We start from the raw sequence: 19,423 nt of genomic DNA, 5'->3' as shown, positions 1-19,423 counted from the left end.
CAGACTAAACAATCCCAGCTCCCTCAGCCGCTCCTCATAAGACTTGTGCTCCAGGCCCCTCACCAGTTTTGTTGCCCTTCTCTGAACACGCTCCAGGGCCTCAATGTCCTTCTTGTAGTGAGGGGCCCAAAACTGAACACAGTACTCGAGGTGCGGCCGTACCAGAGCTGAGTACAGGGGGATGATCACCTCCCTGCTCCTGCTGGCTACACTATTTCTAATACAGGCCAGGATGCTGTTGGCCTTCTTAGCCACCTGGGCACACTGCCGGCTCATGTTGAGCCGAGCATCAACCAACACCCCCAGGTCCTTTTCCTCTCTACATTCTTCAAGCCATTCTGCCCCAAGTTGAGCTGCAAACTGCACCATCCCTTACTGCTGAGGCCCACAACGCCCACCTGACTACTGCACAGCTCAAGGCAACTCCTGCTTTACAAAGAGGGAAACAAAACCAAACAGTGAGCTGATCCAAGGGAGGGAAACACAGGCAAGTGCCAGTCCTGCTGGAGCAGGGCTCTGTGGTGACTCATCAGCAGGCTGAGTCAGTTCATGGAGCTACAGATACCAGGCTGAAAGCACTACAAGCACAGAAAGCAGCTACTAGAAGAGGCTGAACAGAGATGATGAGGTCATTGCGTTAAACTAAGCAATGACACAACCCACAGCTCATTAAACATGCCAGCCTCTGTCACTCAGCCACCTCTGGCACTGGGACTACCTGCTGCAGTTATTGTTCAAGGTCCCACAAGTCTGCAGACTTCACTTTCCCCCTCCCCCCCCCCCCCAGATTGGGGGAAGAAAACATAGGAAATGACTTAATGTCAGTTGCCTATGGATAAAATTGCAGAATGCTCACCTAGGAGAACCCCACCAAAAAATTTGAGTTCCTAATGCCTCCTCTGCTTTTCTTCCACATGTTATAAATGTTTAGCAAGAGCTATTTGTATTACTGCTTTTTCTGCATTAGTGACAAAAAATAGCTGGAAGGTGTTTGCTCTCGTTTCTCCAGGGAAGTGGGAAGCACATCTACCTACCTAAACATTCTTAAGACCATTCTTAAGACACTTGGCACCCCCCCCAAGCATCCTAGTTTGCCCCTCTTTTCCCTACCCTAAGCCTCCTTGCCTGGCTTTCACTCAGCTCCTCCCAGCCTCTTTTCACTCCAAGCAAGTCCTGTCTGGCCAAGACCACAGAGCACAAGAAACTTGGACTCCTTAGCAGTAACCTCACCTAAGCCCAATTACAGCCAAACTTCAGAGACGAGCACAAAACAGGCCACTGCCCTAGAGTAGGATAAGCCAGCACTATTACTGGAAAGCCTACTCACTATCCCAAGCCACAGTTCCCACTCCCAACCCTAGTGCCAGTATTTGTCTGTTCATAAGAACTGAGGACATGCTCATACTCCATAAAGATACACACGTATCAACGAAAAGCAGAAGCTACCATATACAGAGTGAACGGGAACAAATTATGGAAACTTTTCAGCACCTTAGGAAATAAATACTAAGTATTTACACACTAAAAGTTTGCAAAAAGATTCTCAGCTTTTCAACTTAACCCCTAACAGGAACAATTTAAGATGTACTTGCATTAGGAGAGTACCATTACTTCCCAAAGAACAAATGACCAAAAGAACATCAATGAGAACAATGCTTTTATTCCCTGTATGGGAACTGTTGACTCACGGCCTGAACCACTGATTGATCACCTGAGGTGAGCACTGAGTCAGCCACAGGAGCACAGGTGAAGGCAATGCACCTGTGTGACCAGAGGGGGTGGAGTCTGGCTCCACCTCTTCCAGACCCCATTTAAGGGCTGACCACCACCAGGGAAGGATCTCTTGTTAGAGGCAAACCTCAACCATCATAAAAGGTGAGCCACCCCTTACTCACCAGTAGTCTGTGTACCATCTATGTAAAGCCTTACGGAAATATACCATCCTGCATATCTCCTCTGAATTCTATCCTTTTGAATTATCTGCCCTACGTCCCCCAACCTTATTCCAAACACAACAAGCATTTTGGCTGACTGTTTAAGTTTTATTATATTCTTTCTCACTAGTGTTATCAACACGATGCTCTTCTTTACACTGCAATGAGAACATACATATTTGGTAGCTTCTGGCACCAGTCTGACAACTAAATATCTCAAATAGGTGCTGGAGTTACAAGAAGATGAAGCACCATCATACATGTATACGATATTCATTGAGTAACTTGGGCTACCAACATGCTGAAGTAGACATTGCCACAAACAGTAAGGATTCATGTATTCACACTGCTTTATGCTAATCTTACCATGCTTTCTTCTACCACTACCTAGTTTATTTAAATTATTTCAAGTGTATTTGGAAACCTAGTGATGGGATTACAACTTTCTTTCTTCTACTCATTTCTGTTGACATGAAGAAAAACATTACACTAAATTTCAGAGACAATGATTCCGTATGCACAGTTGCTGATTATTCTTTGCAGAACCAAGAAGTACTGTACCCTGTAGTTTGCCCTCTCATCACATTGCATTGTCAGCTTCCATCACTACCAGCCATTCCAGAGCTTTTTCTGCCAAGATTTCTGCATGGTTATACAAAGAGTTTAGAATTTTCATTAGTGAAGTAAACCCAGAGGTGTCGGTAGTTGTATTCTATAGCACACATTAATTCTGCCTGACCTATCTTTACCTACCCTGCTATCTACAGCTGAGCTGCTATTTATACATTTTCCTTTCTGTGTGCATAAAGAGTTATCTCAGTATTAAATCCCTAACAGCCTGTTATCCAAATGGCTTTTTTTTTTTCCATCGTTTGTCTTCCTTTTCTTGGCTTGGTAAACCTAAATAAAACTCCATTTATACAATTTCACATAATGATTTTATCGCTGCTAGTTGGACGGCATATGCAAGATTTGGGGCCAAAACCAGCCTGGAGAGTCAGAGTTGAGCCCTGGGAGATTAAATATTTATTTCCTCTACAGGGACAGGGGATAATAAACACGTAAATCACCAAAGTCAGTGCCTAGAGTGGCACCCAGTTTACTTTTAAAAATTCTGAGCAGCTTAACTGTATAACCCCCACAGCAAAGAATGCCACAGGTAGCACAAACAATTTTCTTCTGTTAAACTTTAACAATTGTTCCTTCTGTTATGACACAGTTTTTCAGTTTGTATTACTGCTCCCAACTTCCCCTTTCTTCCCTCTGTCAGAGCCACTGCTCTCAGTGCCCCTTTTACGCAGGCCCTCTCCTGCCTGCCCATTTGTATGAATCAACTTCAGATGGTCTGCGTCAGCACCAGAGTTGAAACACCATCAGCATTAACAAAAACTTTATTACTAAAAAGTCTATCTTCTTGCTTCAGACAAAGGAAAAGGCCTGGGGGACAGAAACAGATTAAACTTAGGCAGCTGTGTCTGCTAGTTTCCTCAGAAATCTGTCCAGTTCAGGAAACAGCATTAAATGGCTGCTGGTATTAGAAAGAAGGGAAGGAAAACAGTTGTGCTGGCAATTTGAGCAGACTGTTTTTCTGTGAAAGATGTACAGGAAAGAATATCTCAAAGAGGCTCCAACAAGGCCAGCAATATGCCTGGTCCAGCAGCACCAAGACTTCTAAAGAGTCTTTAACAGGCTTTTGTAGATAAGGGGTCCACTAAGGCCTTGTTGTTCCCCTTCTGATGCTACTCAAGATGAAGTATGGTCCAGAGTAAGCAAGTTCAGTCAGGAGACACCTCAGACACGAAAGCCTCTCTGCATCTCTCCAGGAGCCAAGACAAGCATTACTGGAATTAATTAGATCTACTGTTCATCATCAATAATGTAGAGAAAATAAACATGAATCCATCACAGCCTCAGTCCCAGGAAACACAAGAAGAGAGCTTCAAGTCCAAAGAGTTTGAAGAGGTGCATTAAACCAACAAAAAAACTAGAAACTAGGGAACTAATATTAATTAGAACTGGGGGAGGGGGGGGTGAGAAGGGGAAAGGAAGGCTACTTGTCTACTTTAATTTAGTGACACTATATTTTTAAGACACATACAGTGAAATATCCACAGTAGTAAGCAGATGGTACTCCAACTCAGAGCCTGTCAACATCAATCACTTAAATAAGGTCATTCTGATGACACAGAATTATTGTTATTTAATAAATGCAAATTCCAGTGCTAACTGAACAGGAAGTAAAGAGCCTTAAAGATCATTGAGTTATGTGGGTGGTTTTTTCTTTTTTTTTTTTTGTTTCTAATAGCATTAGAGAATCTGCCACCAAGATGAAAGAAGTCAGACTAAAAGAGCTATGGCCATTAGCTGTGATCACTAACCACACAGGGAAATGAAGGAGATTTAAGGTTCTTCTGAAATGCTGCAGAAAGTTCATCTTCTCCGAAATTCAAAAATATGAGCCACTTAAAACATCTGTTCTAGAGGAAAAAAAAGTACAGATAACTGAGTCTCCCTCTGCAGCCTTTCCTAAAACAAACAAGAAAAGAAATATTCAACATTTATTGTTTAAAATAATCCTACTGCACATATCCAAGAGTGCTTCCTGAGGTTGGTAAGGCGTAAAAGCCCAAGTCAGACAGAACAACTGACATGCACTTACGCACGAAGAATCTTTGAGGCAGGCTTCTCTCATATAAATTGGAAATTTTTTTTTACATTTTATGAGCAATTTGATTTAATTCCAGAGTTTTATCTAACTTTTGAGGTCAGCCACACTCTGAACTGAGATTTAGGCCAGAGGAACTCACAGGTCCCTTCCAGCCTAAATTATTCTAGGTTTTATGTTTAGGCTTAGGCTTATACAACAGTAGACACTGACATTAGTTTCAGCATTTCAATTCAATCAATAAAAATCTGAAAGAAACAGTCCACAAAACTTGAAAGTAAAACGTTTTTCAACATAATACAGGCCCACAATATCTCATCCTAAGACGCTTCTTGGTTTTCATGGTAAGGAAGAGAATATTTTTCCATACATCATTAAATCCACCTACTGAACAGTCACACTACAATTAAGCTGCATTTTTAATCCCCTTCTACCCAAAGAATGTCAGTCCATCCAAAATTGTTCTTCCCTAACTGGGGAAAAAGAGCAAAAATAAACAACTCAGATGTCAACACTGCTACTACGTATATACACAAATACACAGATCTATGTGAATATGTAAATCACATGTATGAATTCATACTTATGTACATAAACAATGCTGTGATTTTCTAAGTGTCAAATATTTTTCTCTCAATTCATAGATAACTAAACATATGTTAAGACCTCTTAAAAGATTGTTTAGTCTATGATATTATGTTGCCATTCATTATCATAATGCATAGTTCTATAAGTGAAGAAAAATTTATGATATATGAAAACTGAAACCACATTCTACATACTTCTGCTGAACCTTTTCTTTTTACCATTCCTTTGTAAATAACAAAATAATTTTGAATCAAAATCGCATTAAATTACTTTTTTTTTTTCCTTATTTTTATCCAGTGGAGTATATTACCTCAGTTCATAAAATAGCTTACAATATGAAAAGCAACAAATTTCCTCACAAGGTACCATCTAAAATTCATCTTATAAATTAAAAAAATCTCTAAATTACTGATCACCTTTGTAGGTCATATACTGAATATTCTGATGGTGGAAACCCCCAGTGATGGCATTGATTGGTATAAACAGTGCTGAAAGAATTAGAAAGCAGATTAAAAATACGTGGGCTTTTGTGGTTTTGCTAGTTTTATTTTTATTTTTAAACCAGCGATCTTTCAGAATCTGCCATGATGGAATACTAAAAGGTAAATAGTATCAGCAGGTTCTGGATTTGACAAATTTATGGACAGTGGGTTGATAAATAGTGGCCAAAGAGAAAAGGCACAGATGTATGAGTGGGGACATGAAAGCAGTAAGAGGTAACCAACCACAGATGGAAGCCAGGCCTCACTGACTGAACCACTGCATCTATGTCTGACTGCAGCTGGCATTTCTTACATCAGCGCAGTCAAAGGGCTTAAACTGTTTTCAGGAACTGTATTTAGAATAGGTAAAAAAAAAAAAAAGTAAAAAAAATCAACAAGTAAATAACATTTTTTCAGTTTTCACATGGATAGGCTGGGAAGCAGAATAAGGAACGGGGGCAAAATGTTCACTCCTTTAGAGAATAAAATTGCTTGTTATATACAGTATTTTAATAACTGATGCCTTCACCTGGGAAAACAGATCGTGACAAGGTAATTAAGTACTCTTACGTAATCTCTTTTTAATCACTGAACAAGCATTATTAAACAGTGAAAGATGGAACACTCAAATACTCCTTAATCTGTTCTGTTTTTCCAGAACATAGCCCTCAAGTCTTATCACCTCACACAAATTCTGACTCTCATTGCTTGTAAAGCAATTTATAGCATCTACACTCTACTGTCAAAAAAATCCAAATGCTTGTGTCCCAGGTTCCTAGAACACTGAAGTCAGCAGCAGCAAATGTGTGATGTGGCTCTTCATAAAAGGACACCACCTTGGAAAAAAAAGCTACTGCAACAATGCCTTTTTTCCTACAGAAGTGAATGAAGTCTTGCCTCTTATCCCCAGGTCTGTACACATATCCTGGGCTGACCCATCCTGGGTACAGAATTTGGCACTGATCTTGTCCAACTTTGTGCATTTGGTGACTGCCCAGCCCTTGCGTATGTCAAGATCTCTCTGCAAGGCCTCTCTGTCCTCGAGAGAGAAGAAGAGACAGTACATTTGTTAAATCTTACAAACTTCTGAGAGCTCTCTGAAGTACAGCTCTGCTGAAGGAAACTCAGCTGACAGAATGCAGGTGGATTTTCACAATATTCTCAAGAAGGGGGCTCACTAGAATGAAGGCATCATAAAAATGAACAGAGAAAAATGCATGAGGCAGCAACCAAAAACATCACATTGGGCTGTAAACCTACCATCACTGAAAAGAAATATGTTAAGGCAGTTTCATGAATACACTGGGCCAATTTTCAGGAAGCAGTAATGTAACAAAAAAAAAGGATTATCAATAATTATGAAAGTAATCTGTGATATAATGGAAACAAACATCATTATGCCATAATAAATACAGGCTCCCTCTGGGCTGTTTTGGATTCCTCTGTTAAAAAGCTCTACAACAAAAAGGCACTGAAAACAGCAACAAGAACAATAAAAACTGTGGAACGGTGTACAAGAAACAAACCACAGAGGTGAGAAGGGACAAGGAAGAGATACATAAGACAAAGATAGGCAGTCAATTGTAAGACGACCAGAAATTATGGCTTACATTTGTAAGGTATGTGGTAAGTGAGCATTAAGTTATGACATAGCCAGTCCAAAAAATGAGTTTTGTCACATCGTACATCATTAAGCATTACTACAGTACACTTTAGAAGTGAGAGGCCTACACAGGTTCAAAAACCACCAACTGCACAAAAACAGGGTGACGGGGAAGACACTGAAAAGGCAACATTTACACCTCAGCTGGCTCTGAACTCTGGGACTGCTGGTAGTCAGCACGTCATGTTGAACGAGTAATCCCTGCAGCTTTATCCTGTCCCTACTTTCTTCTCAGGCATCTGGAAATGGGTCACTGTCAGACATGCACCTTTGATCTGACTTCCTGGAGTCGCATCTGCAGAGTCAATACATTACGATCTGGGAAACTGCTGGCTCATTCTGACTTGAAGGAAACAGATTTCTTGTTCACCAGTGTGCGTTTAACTACTCTCAAACTCTCCATTTCCACAGTCTGGCATTTCTTATCAAGTTTTGGCATTACTGCTTCACTGATACAAACTGAAAATGATCCAAACCGTCTTAAAGAACTTGGTGCATTCTGTAAACCCTTTTATTTATTTATTTTAAGTAATTAAATTTTCTGCCTTTACTGATACTTGCAATTTTTTATGTCAGTTAAGCTTATAGAAAAGTTGCTCATGTACAGGTTTGGCTTGCATACTGAGCATAACGGATTTTGTAGGCCTGGGTTTGGGAGATGCTCAGAAAATAGAGAACATTGTTTTTCAGCTTTTCTAGAAAGTACTTCTGGAATACTTGGTTTCAGGTGTCTACTGATGCTACACAAGTCACCTAGTGCTGGTATTTCTCTTCTTTAGGTATAAATGCTACTGAGTGAATAAATAAATACATAAATAAATAAATGTCTTTATTTGCTCACAGTCTGAATGTACTCAGCTACCAGGACAGAACAATAAGCCTTTTCATTGGAAGAGTCTAAGCATGAACCTAAACAGTTAAACTGACGCAAAAAACAGAAGAAATGAAGAAAGCATTGCTAGCATTACTAAGATAGTTGAAAGTTCTACAAGTCACTAAAATATCAAACAAAACACAGTAAGACTCTGAAGCCTAGCACTGTCTGTAGCTAGCTACAAACAGTATTCAAAAATCAATATTCTGCACAAGTCAATTTCCTTTACACTGCTAAAGTACAAAATCAACCAAACAAAACCCTCTGTAACAAAATATGAAAGTTCTGTAGCACTTGATTTAGTTATTAACTTGTTATAAATTAATCTTTGTATTCCTAGCCTTTCAAATTTTGCTGATTCCTTAACAATTAAAAGACAACAGTGGAAACTCAGCTGGCTTAAGGTTGTAATCAGCAACTCAACATAGCTGGGTGTGCAGGAGGAACAAGTTCCAAGATAATTCACACACATTTTGAACAAGGACATGAAGCTCGGTACTTCTTAAAAACAACCCGTGCTAAAACAACAATGTGAATGCCCTGGTATTGCAGTCTGTTCTCAAGGACAGCAGCAAAATGAATCGAGCAGATAAGTTTGCTCGTACTTCCTATAACAACTGCTTCCTAGCCAGGCACACACAGACGCATTAATGTGAAATTCACTCCTTTGAGTTAGGACTTAAGTCAAGAATAAGAGCTCGTACTTTTTTTTCTTCCCAGAAAAAGTTTCTATTACTGAAAGCTAGTCCAGTTAGCCAGTAGCAGGTGGAACACACACCCCCCTGAGACCACAGACCTTAGCAGACACAAAGCTTTAATTAAAACGATCCACAAGTAAAACCTACAATCTTTAACACTATGTTCAGGTGCCACTTTTAGATGACTGTCTTGGAGCATGTTTGCTACTCACATAGCACGGGATTGGCAAGCAACTACATAGCTTGAAACTAACTACAGCAAAGACATTCCTGGAGCCTTGAAAAATCCCAACTACCAGCTACAAATCAGTAATTACATGACAAATGAATATTTACAAGTTAATAGACAATAATTCAGATTCCAACAAAAGCAATAAGATACCTATACATTTACATCCTCAAAGACTGTTTTAAACTATAATTAGCACAGGAAACTTTCCATGTGTTCAACAGCCACTGCTGAGGTCAGAGGGCAGTGTTATTTCTTCCTTTTGGTCTTAAGAAGGTTATTTTTCACTTACCAGTTCCTATGTAGGATTTAAAGCGTCCCGACAGTCTGTGGACAAAGGCACCTAGAACATCTAATCCCAGTAACGCCACCTGTTGAAAAGAGAAGCATGAGCTATACAAAACAGAAGACTACAGCATTCTCTAGAACACATTCTAAAGCAATTACAAGCTTTGTAAGAAAACATGCTCATCTACCATATCTTAAAGAAAAATGAAACTTAGAGAGCTGATGATTTCACAGCACTTCAGATTTTTCAGTACTTCCTTTAAAATAGAAAATGAATGTTAAAAACTCAGTATTTCGTATTTGCAACTATAAATCCAAATAATTAATTAAAAGGACTAAGGAGCTAGAAGTAGCTATTAATCTCTCTGGGTTATAACACTAGGGCTACTCTTAGTTCTGCTCCTTCTTCCTTTAAAAGAAGGCTGCCAGAGGTTTAGCTCACTATAAAGTTGAAACTAAAACACCTTTGAAACAGACCAGCAGCAGGACAAGCACATTGCTTAGGGTCTCACCTCCTTCACCAACTGCTGAAAGAAACATAAAACAAAAAGCCACACAAAAAAGAAGAAAAAAGAAAAAAAAAAACGACAAAACTAATAAAAGTCTGGAAGAGCAGTTCCCAGACACAGAAACGGCAAACAGATCAAAACACAAAACAAATCAAGCCTTCATGTGTAAGCATTCATACAGGCAGGGAAAAAGAAATATTTCCCAGATGCTGAGACTTGCTTCAGTCTGCTTACTTAGCTCATACAAAGCAATTACATCTTCTGAACTCCCAACAGAATTCAGAGAAACTAACACTGTGTCCCGTTGCAGCACAGACTGTACCACTCATCTACCTGCTTCTTCAGCTAGACGTGTTTTATTTTCTCTTCACTTGATACTGTTCAAAATTCAGAAACCAACATACAGTTTAAAATGCCCCTGGAATTCTGAGCAACTCCCACCTATGAGCAGAATATAGCTCGAGGACAACATCCATTGACTTTGAAACAAGCATCTGGTCAGAAGTGACTGCTTAAACCAACCAATTGTGAGCAGTCAGGGCACTTTCTCTCCCCTTCTATTATACTGCCCCCAGTTACATCTCCATTCTTAATTCCCTCCAGCAGCTTGCTGTGAACACACAACCTACGTTTTCATGTCTCACAGTTAGCTCAAGGTGCTGCCCATGAAGAGACCCATGCCCAAAAAAAGCCCTCCTGAAACACTGGCATTTGTAGTTTTCCCCACAAATACATAAGCAGAATTAATCCCTCCTATCAGCTATTTATTTCCATAGAATTGGAAACCACCTTTTCTTCAAAAACAGTAAAACTCTTAAAATCCTTAGCTGTAACAACTGCCCACCTCAGGCAACGAGCCAAAACCAACCTGGCTGGAGCCGAATGGGAGCACGAGCGGCCCACACACGCAGCATCAGGGGACTCGTGTTTCCACAGCAAAACAGACCAGTAAGCCACCCATAAAATCCAGGATCTGAAGCAACCACATAGTGGAACAGATTTTAATGGATTTATTATTACTAGACTAGATCTCCCCCTAGGTGGGAGGCACAAAATTCCAGCTTACTTGGAAACTCGTTTTACTACATGCTAACACAAAACAGCAAACGTAAGTGGATGTTGTCCCATATTAATTTAATATCTTGCCACTAAGTAACTGCAGCTAAGACTGAGGAAGATAAGAAAGCGGAATACTATAATTGTTAACTTTAAATATAAATCAGTTTTCAGGGTAACATCAAGGCTTCATAAAGCTCTCCTTCCTTTAACGTTATTTTCCAGGTTCTCAAGCTATACAAGACTTCAAATTGAGATTTTGCATGTTGTCACATCATCACATGTCCTTCTACTGCACTACTGTCTGCTGACATGTTGCCACATATCAACACATTGCGCATTGCTGGTTATTCTGAGTAAACAAGTGCCAACACACGTACAATGTCACCATATGCAAATCAATGTTTCACGTGCTCACATGTTCAGGTGTGTCACAGCATGTCACATGTCAACACACATGGAAGTGTATAAATGCGGACCCATGTCAATGTGCGTGAAAGCGTGCCAAGATATCACACATCAACACGTATCAATGTGTCAAAACATGCTGCATGGCAGCAAGCATGCTAAAAAGTATAGTGTTGACACGTATCAAAGCCTGTTGCATGCAGAAGCATTTAAAAACACTACTGTGTAATGACAGATGTCAAAGCATATTGCTTGTTGATCTACCAGCACGTGTCATATGTTGATACACCTCAGTGTTTTAAAGAAGTTTTTGGCACACAACATATGTCACATGCTGATGTGTGACAACAGATGCTGAAGCATAATGCACACTGATGTGCTGATGAGGCGAGTCACATATGGCAGAGGATCAGGGTACCCAAGCATGTTACATACTGACACATCACATGTTGACATGTGACTCCCCATGTCAATGCGTGCCAGCACTGTATATTCATTTATATCCATTAAAGCACTTTGCATGGTAACATGTCAAAGAGTGCAGCATGACACATGTCATCATCTATGCATGTAGTATTGTCAAACAATGACATGTCAACTACTGAATCATCTGGGCACTGTGACATGACGAGTGTTGCATTCACATGTGAGCATGTGTCACCTTTTTACAGTTGTTGAAGTGCGACTTACATAAATGCTTGACTGCTGTGAGACATGTAAGCAGATGTCAGGTTTTTGTGTTGTGATGTCATCAGATGTAAGACACCAGCTATCATGTCTGACATCACATCACATGTCTGTTTTGTTTTGACTGATGTCAACACATCTCATACCAACAACAGTCACGTCACCCCATGCTGATGATGGTCAACAGATGCGTTTATGTATGTTAAAGCATGTTTGTTAAAGTGTGTCATATGTCAAGTTGTGCCAATTTACATTGAAGTGTTGCGTGCTGATGTGTGTCACAGCACGCTGCATATCAATGCACGTTCACATGTGGCCCCTGTCAACACACGTCTGAACTGTCTCCTTTTATTTATAATCGTTTTCTCATTCAGCTCCCTCATCACTTCTGTGTATGCGCAGAAGTTTCAACTGCTGCTACTATCCTCAACTTGTCTCAGGACTCAAACTGCAGTGCAGTTTCCCACTCCTGGCTGCGTGCCGCTGACTCCTCCTGGTGGCAGCCTTCTGCTGAACCGAAGACACAACACACATTTCCTGAAACAACAACAAACAAACGCAGCAGCCACACTACTGTTATTTTAGCATCTCTCTGTATTTAGCGTTCTGACAAACAAAGCTTAAGAAATAGCCCACTTTCCAAGAAGCACAGGACAATCATCAACTCCAGGGATTTGCCTAGAAGTAACAGATAAGCCACGTTATCTGGAAGAGACTGAAATCCAACTTTGCCATGCAATAGAAATCTGCTGCTCTGACACAAGACCGGTGTTCATTTATTGTTTACCTGCTGCAATTGAGGAAAAGTTCTCTACCACAAAGCTTAGAAAAACAAGTATGATAATCCTAATATTGCTTATTACTCTTGTCATGTAAGCAATACCTTGACTACCTATAGGAATTGTAGCAGTAATTTTATTACTGGCAGTCACATGTGAGCTTGCTGTAGATCAGTAAGTTGGCTTTACTGCACAGTAATTACATTTTGAGGGGACAATTATTTGATTTTTACATCATCTTATAACTCTTTAGCAGATGTATCAAAGCAGATTTCCAGATTACTTATCTGACTCAGACGCAGAACAGTTTGAGCTACCAGACTGTTTCAAGTTAGATAATCCTGTAATTCTTTCCAAGTGACTATTGAGTACGGCAGGTCTTCCAAATCTGCCCCGTTTAGGCATCATTCATAGGGAAGAACCTGCAGCTTAACACAGCAAAGCAGCAGGGTATGTATCAGTAATAGAAAGATACGATACCCTCACAGTTTAGAGCTTGAAGTTTGCCCACAAACCTGAAGACAAATATTAGCACGGCTCCAGTCTTGTGGTTGCCAGGTATTTCTAAGCTTTGGGAAAACAAATACCAGCAAAATATTGTCATGAGCCAATTCTTAATACTCTGCATCCAACTTATCTCCTCCCTAGGGGAGTGAATTATGTAATCTTCCTTTTTTTTTTCTCCATTACTCTTCACAGCCTTGGGAAAGCAGCCATTTAAAAACACAAAGACCTCTACATTGCAGGAAGAGTGAAAGCAGTCCCACCCACCACAAAATAAACCGAATCATGGTGCCAGGAAGTTAAGCACACCATTTCCAGTTCAGTGGGAAACACTTTGATTCTAATTAGGACCAAAATAAAGGCACTCAAATACACACATCCTTTGTGCACTCTCTGGTGTCCTTGGAAGATACTCAATCACTGATTGCATAAGACCTCTGATGGACATGCTAACTCAGCCTGCAGAGCACACACCGTTACAGACAGCCTCTAATGACAACTCCTCTCTCTCTTCAGAGCACTTCCAGTATTCCGAAACAAACGTTCAGTAGGACTCTATCCCATTCCAGCACCCATCAACACATTCTTAATTCCACCTTACTGATTTCTCAGCCACTCAAACTGGTAATTGTGCATTCCTCTCCAATGAGCAAGATGAACTCAAGTTTTCCCTAATCTGCTTTCACAGTTTGGAACTACCAGTTTCGTTTTGCTTATTAAAGCCCCGTGAGTAGCTGCCAACTTCAAGAAAGCAAAAGCACTATTTAAGTGGTCGAAATCTTACCACAAGCTGATTCAACCCTGCTGATAACAAGTCCGTACCTGTTTACTCCACACCTATTCCTTTTTTCCTCATTTGTTACCAAGTCTGACAAATCCACCCTTCTATTCTTATTCCCTCCAGTTCCTTCCCCTCGTGGTTGTTTGAGGCAGGAACTTCCCAGAGTGGCACTTCTTAGCCACAGCACAACAATGAGCCCAGAGCTCCTGCACCTCTCATCCTCTTTTTCACTGTGGTCAGAAGAACACATCGTGTGCAAAAACTGAGTTTTTCCCATCAGTGGAAAATGATGCAGCACAGCCAGCACAAGTTATGTTAGTTCTCTCATTACCCACACCTGTCACCTACGAGGAAATAGTGCTCCCTCTCCTAACTTCCTTAAGTGTTCCTTACTTGCCACTCCAGCTCGTCAGGCTCAGCAGTTCTGATGAATAAGTCAGCTGCCAGACAATATCACTGCTCAGCTAAACAGCCACGTCAACCTTCGAAACCTTTAGCAACACAGGATGATGGAAAGCAGAGTTTTCTAGGTGCTCTCCTTCGCAGAGAAAAGTCAACAACAAATAGTCAAAAACAAAAACAGAACAGGCCTGTGGTGCCTGTTATATTATCATTTGGATGCTGAGGTTATAAGATGGAACAGAGCAGTCCAACTGGGCTTGGTCTCCGCAGATCTGTTCCAACACGTGCTTGTTCGAGACAAAACACACAAGTTACAGTGCAAACTGCAGCTCCCCGCGATCCTGCTGACTTCCATCGTGAGCGAGGCAGCAGATGCTGGCAGCCACCAGAACCGCACGCAGGAACCGATCACAAAGCACCCAGGACCTCCCGCTGCCGCACTAAGAGGACACAAAGCGAAGGGACTGCAGCGCCAATCGCTCCGCCGGCCGGAAACATTCCCCGACGTGACCCTCAGCCAACAAAAAAAAACCCAGCCCAACGTGACTCAGGGCCGGGCTGGGGGATCCGACGCAACTTCCCACGGACGGCAAAGCCTCCTAAAGGCGACGGAAACGCTTCGCACGGGCACCCACGGGAAAGATCCGCTCGCCGCAACGCGGACCCCGCCCGTCCTCACCTTAAAGTTGCTGGAGTTGACCCAGGCCGCCAGCTCGTCGATCACTTTGTCGAGGCGCTGCTGGTCCTGCTCCACGTCTGGGGAGCGGGCGGGGTCCCCCAGGTAGTCCAGCAGCTCCTGGCCGACCTGCAGCCTGCGGCCCACGTCCTTCTGCTGCACCTGGGCGCAGAAATAGTCCATCCCGGGGGGCTCCATCGCGGAAGTTCGCTCGGAGGGCGCCGAGGGGCCGGGCCGGGCAGGGCAGGGCCGGGCTCGGGCAGGGGGGAAGCGGGGATGCTCACAGCTCCTCTCGGAGAGCCCCTGGCCCCGGCTGCGCGCCCGGCACCTCCATGCGGAGCCGCCTCCGGCCCCAAGACGAAGCTTCGCGTCGGGATCCGGGCTTCTCGGGGAGGACGGGGACGCTCAGCCGCCTCCGCGCGCCGTCCCGCAGAGGTTCGCCGAGGACCGTTCTTACTGCGCGCACCTCACGGAGATGCCCCCTCGGGCCGCCCTCCCGCGGGCGCCGCAGCGGCGAGGCCGGGCCGGACCTCCCATGCTGCCGAGGCCTCCGACCCCTCCCGCCTCGGCTCCCAAACTTCGTCTCGGCGCCCCTCGCTGCTCCTCCGCCTCCTCACGGCCGGAACGCGGCCGCTCCCGCCCCGCCGTCCCGAGGAACTTGTGTCCCCCGCCCCGACCGGCGCCAGCCAGACTGGGCGTGGCCTGAGCTAGTCCCGCCCTCCCCGCGCATCCCTCCTCTCACCGCCTCGCGCTGCGGCGTTCCCGCCCCCCTGCGGGCTGTGCTCTTCGGAAGGAGGCGCATGCGCAGCGCGGGGCTGCGTGAGGAGGGGGCGGGGTGGGGACGCGGAACTGCGTCGCCCCGACGGGCGCCCTGTCCTGCACTCTGGCTGGTGTTCCTATGACCTTGTGCAAACACTTCAGGGAGATGGATTTTGCCGTTGTGCCACGATTTTGCTTCCGCTTGGCTACAGGACAGCCAGCTACAGGGCAGCCCGACAGGCTTGCCTCCTTAGTTGTAACTACCTCAGCTACAGGAGCTGCACCTCCCAGCAGAGGAACCACTCCTCCTTCTGCAGCTTCACGTGTTAGACATTGTACTGTGGGATATGGTTTAGAGAGAACGATTGGAAATAGGCGGACGGTTGGACTGGATGATCTTCTAGGTCTTTTCCAACCTTGGTGATTCACAGCGGCTTAAACCAAACTAATTTGGCACTACAGTGGTCTCACTCGCTTCTCTCCAATCATAGGATCACTCAGGTTGGAAAAGACCTTAAAGATCGTCAAGTCCAACCACGATCTAACCATACTACGTTATCTCTAACAGCCCTCCACTAAATCATGGCTCTGAGCATTACATCCAAACATTTTAAACACATCCAGGGATGGTGACTCAACCACCTCCCTGGGAGAGCCTATTCCAGTGCTCAACAGCCCTTTCTGTGAAGAAGTGTTTCCTGACATCCAACCTGAACTTACCCTGGCACAACTTAAGGAATTTCCCCAAGTCCTGTCACCAGTGAGAAGAAACCAACCCAGCTCTTGCTATAAGCACCTTTCAGATACTGGAAGAGAGCAATAAGATCTCCCCCCAGCCTGCTTTTCCCCAGACTAAACAGCCCCGGTTCCTTCGGTCTCTCCTCATAGGGCATATTCTCCAAGCCCTCCACAAGCCTTGTTGCCCTTCTTTGGACCTGCTCCAGCACCTCAATGTCCTCTTCTCAGGAGTTCTGGGCAGTCTTTCCCGCACACTGATGTCTACGTGACCTTGCACAATAAGCGATGTACATCCACAGGCACGGGGGAAGGCATGAGCACGAGCAGCCCCTTGTTAAATTTGGCGTGAGCTAACAAATTCAGGATCCTATCCTTGGTTGGTCTGTAGGCACTGAAATAATAAAGACGACGTGAAAGATTATAGATAGCTTTGGAATAGACATGTATGTATTATACTTTGAGTTTATTATATTTTTACCAAAAGATTATAAGCTTCTCATCTTGTTTTCACAGCTGGATTTCCCTACGCACATATAAGGCACTGTGACTTTGGATAAAGCTAAATACTATTTGTACTGTGTGTGCAATGCCATTTACTAAGAAAGACTGTGAAGAAAATTGTATATAATTATGAATTATGATGAAAATATGATGGAATATGGAATGTGGAAATATGATGAGTAGAAAAATAAAACTCTGTAGTGTCATATTTTCTTTCAGTGTGTTAGGATCTGATTCTGTGGTAGTGTCAGTTTAAAAAGTAAATTACTTACTGTGATTTTCAAAAGTAACTGCTGACCTAATAGGATTGGCTAAAGAGAAAGTAACTGAGCAGATCATACTGGGCTCTTGGAATAACGAGAGCTGTAAACAGTTTCAGTTCATCTGAAACTGAAACAGTTCAGCTCAAACTTTCCCAAAAAATTCCCGAAGGAAAGGAAAAAGTCACCTTGAGTTACAGTCCAACTTTATGTCAGTCTCTTAAGATAGAAATTCCTAAGTAACAGAGGGGAATCCCATAGCATTAGCTTCTCTGAATTTCCCTTGATTCAATGCAAATACACTGATGAGATAATCTAATAAGCTGTGAATGACACTGACACCAAGGGAAAGGGTACTGTAATAAGGTATGCACTTGAAATGTTGAAAATATTTTGTTAACTCATAAACAACATCACAAAGCTATGTTAAGTGCAAAAAGCCATGCCAGGAAATGCAACCATTTTTTCTTTTTTCAAAACCAAAACCAGAACATGGTCCACTTTTTTTCTCTGCAAACACACAGCATTTTCATTGGGCAAGTAGAGCTTCTGGCTATGCTTTTCTGTTTATGGTAAGGCACGAGCAGCATTCCAGCACTGCATCTAGAACAGCCTCCAGATTGGACAAAGGACATGGTTCTGTTGTTAGATGTTCACACAGAGCCCTGGTGGACTTTATACCCATGGATATGGGCTCAGCTCCAAGGAGAAGGCATTTTCATTCAAGCCAAAGATCTCCTAAAGCCTCTTATGCTCGGTTAAGGAGATTGCTTCCTTTGGAATGCAATCTTCTTTATGATAGGCAAGCATGTGAGGGTAAATCCACTACTCTGGTGTATTGGTAACAATGCACAGTATTTTGCAGAGCAATTAAGGCCCATAATTGAATGCAGAATCAAAATTTCCTTCAGTCTTCTGAGTATGGCTGGCTAGCAACATGAGCAATTACAGCAGGAGCTGCGGTGAATTACACTAATCCAATGAGGTGTATTTCCAACTTCAGCTGCACACCGAACCTGTTTCCATGCTCCCATTCCACACAAGAGAATGGCACAATTATTGCACGTAACATCCTGTTCTGAAAAGGGCAGGAATCGTGCAAGGAAATAGGCTGGGGAGGGAGAACGCTGCACTATTCATCCCTTTGGCTGATGAGAAGTGTTTTTCCAAGCCCTTCTGCCCTTTCTTTCCCAGCGGTACCTCCAGCAGGATGAGGCCTGAGCCCAGCCCCACTGCCAGCTCCTGTGGTGGGACTGTCAGTCATTTCAACAGGCAGGCTGCTTCCCCACACTGGCTTCTGACAGATCCTCCCCATACAGAAGATGTAATCCCGTCACTGAAGGAACCACAGAAATCCCTTAAGAGCACCGTGATTTAAAGGTCTCTTTATCACAGATAGGAAGCACGGGCCCTAATGATAAAAATAGAGTGAATTTAAACATGAGTCATGCAGACGGTTCCAGTAAATTACAAATAATGCTGCCTCAGTTTGCACTGGAGCAATCCATGAGAAAGTTGTCTGCACATTCCTTCCAGATTCCTCAGCAGCAGTCACAGTGCTCCTGCACCATGCTCCAGCTGGGCAGCTCCAGGCACTGTTGGGATGTATCCATCACACGGCAGTGTGTGCTGGTACAGCCCCTCCAAGATGACTATCAGAATAATGGAGTAATACATATGTTCTGAAGGTAAGTGGAATAACACAATAAGGGAGATCCTTCTGGTGTTGTTGCAATATCTGTAGCAAGTTGGTTAAAGTTAAAAAGTTATAGCCTTTTTTGCCTCACAAATAGAAATATCTGTAGTTGTCAAAATCATACTTCTAACTTTTGCTACATTTGGGCTTCTGCCACAGATGAAGTTACACATTTACTAGAGGTGATTTTCATTTGCCTGTTTATGAGATGGTCAAAAGTTGCAATTATTAGTCTTATATAATTAT

The 19,423-nt window shown here is 42.9% G+C and overlaps 1 protein-coding gene across 4 annotated transcripts in view; it reads right to left on the bottom strand.

Moving 5' to 3' along the window:
* Nucleotides 1–15,866, bottom strand: part of CLASP2 (cytoplasmic linker associated protein 2) — a 131,225-nt gene extending 115,359 nt beyond the window's left edge. For 3 of the 4 annotated variants that reach the window (XM_065753391.1, XM_065753390.1, XM_065753392.1), the window contains exons 1-2: nt 15,227–15,865; nt 9,426–9,504 (exon numbers count right to left, since the gene is read on the bottom strand). In XM_065753391.1, coding sequence (XP_065609463.1) covers nt 9,426–9,504; nt 15,227–15,421 — 274 coding nt within the window. In that variant the 5' untranslated portion in view covers nt 15,422–15,865. Of the gene's footprint in view, nt 1–9,425; nt 9,505–15,226 lie in introns of all 4 variants that reach the window. The other variant, XM_065753389.1, reaches the window with a different exon arrangement.
* Nucleotides 15,867–19,423: the final 3,557 nt, after the last annotated feature.

Source organism: Cyrtonyx montezumae, unplaced genomic scaffold (assembly GCF_038088225.1).
Source record: "Cyrtonyx montezumae isolate F1298 unplaced genomic scaffold, pur_monq_1.0 scaffold_8, whole genome shotgun sequence".
NCBI classification, from domain to species: Eukaryota; Metazoa; Chordata; class Aves; order Galliformes; family Odontophoridae; genus Cyrtonyx; species Cyrtonyx montezumae.
The sequence above is the reverse complement of the archived record's forward strand: the minus strand, read 5'-3'. Positions and strand labels throughout refer to the sequence as shown.